We start from the raw sequence: 5300 nt of genomic DNA, 5'->3' as shown, positions 1-5300 counted from the left end.
CTGCCGTGTCCCCTCCCGGTCCCCCGCGCCCCCGTGCCCCCCCTGCTGTCCCCAGCGCTGCTCTCCCTCAGCATCACTGCCCTTCCCCTGCTGCGAGCAGCCCGTGCTGCTTTTTTCCTCGGAACAACACACGGTTCTGTTTTGTGCCTAAGCCTGGCTCTGTAATGCTCACTGGCATGACAGGAGCACAACTGGTGGTTCCTACCTCCTGTACTTTTGCTTTGCTGTCACTTTTCTTTTGACTGAAAGAATCGTCTCTAAAGTAAGGTAATCTTGCTGGAGTGACCAGATCTCAGCATGAGTTTGTGTAATAACTGTTGCCACAGGTAGCAGAGGGAGCTCGTTTAGCTCTCTGTCCTTTTGCAGACAATAGTTATGAACGACTGCATCATCCGTGGTGACCTGGCGAACGTGCGGGTCGGACGGCACTGTGTGGTGAAGAGTCGCAGCGTCATCAGGCCGCCTTTCAAGAAATTCAGTAAAGGGTAAGAGGCCCCTTCCTTTAGGGAGTTACCTAAAAAAATCCGTCAGCTTTGCTGAGTCTTGTGTTCGGAGGACCCTGTCTCTTTTGCAGCAATTTGCAGAAATACGTCTCTCAAACCTGCCTTTCCCTCAGATGCTGAGCTGTGCCTTGAGGTTTGGTGTCCGTGTCAGACTGTTGAATGGAAAGGCTGGGATAGATCAGAAGAGCAAAACGAAGAGCATGTTTCAGTTTTTGTGCGTTTATTCATGATATCTTCCTTCTCATTTGGGCCATCCTTTAGAGAGGAAAAACCCAACTACTGTCTGCTTCCCTTAGCACCAGATCCACATCTGTTAATCCAGCTGGGAACAGAAAACTTTGGTCTAGCAGTGTCACTTTGATTGATTATTGGACACAAACAAATACCTCTCCTGTTGCAGGGTGGCTTTCTTCCCTCTGCACATTGGTGACCATGTCTTCATAGAAGAGGACTGTGTTGTCAACGCGGCCCAGATTGGCTCCTATGTTCACATAGGCAAGAACTGTGTCATTGTGAGTGCTGTTTCTGTATTTTCTGTAAACTCGTGGGTGCTGCTGAGAAGTTGTGACAACAGCTGAGAGGTGTCTGCACCAGCTGGCTGGAGCTGGCTCACCTTCCCTGCACTGTTCCTTCCTCCTCCTCCTCTTCCTTCTCTGCAGGAAGCTGAGCTTTCAGGTTTGCTTTTCTGAGGACAGTGGGTTCAGCTGGTGCTGGCTGGAAAATCCCTCTCAACAGTGTTGTCCCTGTGGCTAATGGGATTGCCCGGGGAAGGCAGCCTGACCACAGAGTACAAGTGGAATCGTGTTTCTGTGTAAATAAGACCAAATAGTCAAGGCTACGGTGTGCTGAGGTAGAGAAAGCCTTACTGGTAGTGCTTGACTTGAGTTTTTGGTGCCAGTTTGAACATTGACATGTTAATGTGCAGCTGCGTGTACCTGTGCTAGTTGAAAGGAAGCAGACATTTTTCCCTCAAAAAGAAAAGTTAATTCTGTTGGGAGGAGTATTCAGTCAGGGTAAAGATCTATTCCTGTGCTTTCTTATACAGAATGTGTTTTGAGCTATTAATCTTCTTGAATTTTAGGTGGCATATCAGTAATAAGAAGAAGATCTCATGTTTATAGTGTTGTAAATATAAACTTTTCCTGTTCTCTGTTTCAGGGACGTAGATGTGTTTTGAAAGACTGCTGCAAAATCTTAGACAACACAGTACTCCCTCCTGAAACTGTAGTCCCACCTTTCACTGTCTTCTCGGGCTGCCCAGGTATGCTCCCTTTATCTTCCCTTGCACAGAAGTGCAGATAACATGGATATTCTTATTTTAAATGAGATTGCTATAACAAAGTTGCCTATTAGCATTTAATGCCTAAAAATAAAGGTATCAGGCACTTGCTGCACTGAAAAGTAACAGTTTTAACTTGTGAAACTCCCTGTTTTAGTGCGTGGTATATAGGTGGTACACGATGACTGCTGGCCATAACACTGTTCTTCTTCCAGGACTCTTCTCTGGGGAGCTCCCGGAATGCACCCAGGAACTCATGATTGACGTTACCAAGAGCTATTACCAGAAGTTCTTGCCACTCACTCAGGTCTAGTAGCCCATTTCCCATGTTTCAGGCACACAGGAACATTCTGGGGGTGGGGAGAGGGGTGTTGTCCAGTGAGGCCAGAGCCCTGTGCTCTCCTGAGCACTTCCGTGAGTGTGCCTCAGTGCCACTGGCCTGGCCAAGCAGTCCCTCGTGAAAGCTGCTGTGTCCTGTTCAAACTTTGTATCCTCATCTAGTGTACTCCATTCCACGTTGTCTGAATTGTGCCACTGAATGTTCTGGAGCTGGGGCAGCTGCTGGGGAACGAGGCAGAGCTGACACGTACTCCGCAGCCTCAGCCTGTCTGTTTAGTTCTGTCCTAGCCCAAAGCTAGGTTTAGGTTTGCTAGGAGCAGTCTCCACCCCAGCAGGGCTGTTCTGGGTGTGCTCTGGGCACTTACTGGGGTTCGTTAGACCCAGGCCTTTCCTTTGTCACAATACTTGCTGTCCCATGGGCCTGCATGCTGAGGTGCATGGCCTCTTCCATTTCTCTCTGGGATTTTCTCCAGGGGTTCATCATCCTGCTATTGGCTTTAGGAGTTTTGGCTGACACACCTGTCTTTCTGTGCCTGACAGGATGTGTCTTAGCTTTTAGCTCCTGAAGCAGACTGATGTCAGTCCTGTGCTCTCACCCCTCAGGGCTAGTGTTCTTGGGGTCAGTGCCACTTCCTGAATATCACAGACCTTAGAGAGCCAAAGGCCTTTGAAAAGAGGATTGCCATGTCATTCACAGAATTCAATGCAGCAGAAAGTGGGTAATTAAAAATGAGAGAATGCTGCAACTGTCCCCATTTATTACTCAGTGTCTATATTTGCAGAAAGCTCTTTGGGGTTTTTCTGCGTTATGAAACTTAAGAACGAGACTCCGACTTCTCAGAAAGAGTGAACATTTAATTTTGGACATGTAGTAGAGCAGGAATAGTTCTTGCTGAGAGCAGCTCTGAAAGTTGGAGGCATCCGATGCTTGTGTACCTGACTGAGTACAGAAAACTGGCTGCACACGAGTCTGCCTGCTCTGGTTGTGCTCTATTAAAGCTTAGCATAGTCCTGCTCTAGGTTTTAAACTGGGTTTAAACTCTAGGTTTTACAACTGCATGTTGTAGTGTAGCAGCTGGGGCCAGGACACACATTAGGTGTGTGGTAGTTGTGTGGCTGTGGATAAGCAGCCCTGGAGCCTCAGCTGATCTGTGTAGCAAGTGCTGATACACCTTAATAGCAAATAGCTGTACGAGTACTAACAGTGTGTAGTAGCTGCTGTTCATCACATGTAATACCACTGACTGGTTTGTACTTTTACTGTACGTAAATTAAAGCCTCTTCAGTTGTTCAAGTGACTCATTGTGACTCTTCAAATCAAACTTGAGACTAGATTGAGACTCCTGCTGTGCCTGGGCGTGAACCACAGTCCCTTGTTCTGTGACTGCTACAGGCTATTCTGGCTGTCCTGTGCATTAAAAAAGTGTAATGCAGTAGTACATTTAAAAAGTGTAGTACAGTGTGAAACAGCTGTTTTCTCCCTCTGAGGAGCTGGAGAAGGCTCCTCTGTCACAGATTTGACAGATTTGGGGCTTGTGAGATTTCGTGCAAGGCAGGTGTTCAGAGCACTGCTTTGCTGTAGTGTGTCTCTGGCAGTGTCTGGCAGGAGTGGGGTGTCTGTGCTGTGTTGCTGTGTTGTCACCTCAAAGTTTCAACACCACATTGTGCATTTCACTGGGATCATTTGATCAGCAGCTGCAGTAGCAGGGAGAGGAGTGGGAGAAGGGATATGAGTTTGGGAGTAGGATGGCAGCTGGAAAAGTCTGAGTGATGAATTTCCACAATCACCTGGAGAACAAAGCTGTAGTGCACGAAGGGATATGTCACTGCAATTACATGTTTCTTGGCCTGCTCGTCCTTCTAGCTGTCTGAGCTGACTCTTCTGCCTTAATTAAAACCTCTTTTGTTGTCTCTGTTAAGGTGGCCTCTGCCAGGGCCTAAAACAAATCCACCACTGAAGATCCCAAACACCCAGCATTGTTAACATTCCTTACATTGGCCACTTTCTCCTCCTGCCTCTGAAGCGTCCCTCTGGGGCTCACCTCTCCGCCTCTGCCAGTTCTGGGAAGATGGAGTGTCAGAGGGCTGCAGTATGGGGAGTCCCAGCTCTGCTGGCAGCCTTCCATCCAGCGTGGTGCCGTAAAACGACACAGGAGGCTGTGCCTGTAGCCAGAGGAGCTGCAAGAGTGGGGAAATGTATTTCACAGGGAGGGGAATGTCTTCTTTCAGGAATCTTGTACAAACACTGAGCACTTCTACCCCCAAGTTGCTGTGTTGCTTCATTGATCCCCTGTGTGCTTTGCTCGGCATTGCTCTGACCGGGACGGGCAGGGTGTGCTGCTGGATTTGAGGACGTTCAGAGTCCCTGGGAACACACCCCCCCTCCCTGTACCACTGGGCCAGGCAGTGATGACTCGGCTCGAGTAGCTGAGGGAGCCTGCGAGGGGCTGTGTGGGAAGGTCTCTCAGTCACCAAGCAAGTGGGGGCCGTGCCTGCTTTGTGGGGAGCAGAATCTCCCAAGATGGTCCAACTCCATGGCGGGAATGACACTTGAACTGTGGCTATGGTGACCTGCAGGGCTCTGTCCGTGCACTGAGCTCTCCATCACACCCTGGCACCGATGACCCATGCCTGTGGGTGAGGCTCAGCTGGGGGCATTGGCTCAACCCACGGGGCCAGCATGTGGCAAAAGCACTGTATATGCTAGGCAGGAACATCTGTTCTGTGTTAGCCAGGGCTGAAGGAAACAGCTTCTGCTGGTGGGGAAGGAAGGCCAAATGATGTTAAGTCCCTACCCTCAGCCCATGGGACTGTGCGTGCCAGGAAGCAGAGCAGATGCCTGGACCAAGGCACTGCTGCTGGTTTTGTTTGCTTTTGGGTTATTTTTCATTGGTGATGGAGTTAAGGCATGGAAACATCCCGTGGTCACTTCTCATGGCAAGTGGGGCCCAGGAGCCAGCACTGGGAGTGCTGGAGACCCTGGGGCGGGGGACCATGGGGCAGGGGGCGTCAGTGGGTGGCGTGTCCGTGTGGGGAGAGGAGGCAGTGCGGTCAGGGACAGCCCCACAGAACTGCCACGCTGTCACCCGAGGGGACCGAGGGGTAGCAGGAGTGGGGGATGTCTACGGAATAAAAACCAGCCCAAAGACCGGTTCTCGGGCACCCGCGGGAATCCCGCT

General features: G+C 50.0%; 1 protein-coding gene across 2 annotated transcripts; it reads left to right on the top strand.

Moving 5' to 3' along the window:
• The first annotated feature begins 164 nt into the window (after positions 1 to 164).
• Positions 165 to 4386, top strand: DCTN5 (dynactin subunit 5). Of its 2 annotated transcripts, XM_008633400.2 has the most exons (5): positions 165 to 485; positions 904 to 1015; positions 1662 to 1764; positions 1998 to 2089; positions 4042 to 4386. In XM_008633400.2, exons 1-5 carry the CDS (start codon positions 376 to 378, stop codon positions 4060 to 4062), a joined length of 438 nt encoding a protein of 145 aa, XP_008631622.1. In that variant the 5' UTR covers positions 165 to 375; the 3' UTR covers positions 4063 to 4386. The 2 variants fall into 2 exon arrangements, with proteins under 2 accessions (XP_008631622.1, XP_008631623.1); XM_008633401.2 differs by lacking the exon at positions 4042 to 4386 and having other exon boundaries at positions 168 to 485; positions 1998 to 3419.
• The last annotated feature ends 914 nt before the right edge of the window (positions 4387 to 5300 follow it).

Source organism: Corvus brachyrhynchos, unplaced genomic scaffold (genome assembly GCF_000691975.1).
Source record: "Corvus brachyrhynchos isolate BGI_N302 unplaced genomic scaffold, ASM69197v1 scaffold5, whole genome shotgun sequence".
NCBI classification, from domain to species: Eukaryota; Metazoa; Chordata; class Aves; order Passeriformes; family Corvidae; genus Corvus; species Corvus brachyrhynchos.
This window is presented reverse-complemented; position numbering and strand designations above follow the sequence as displayed.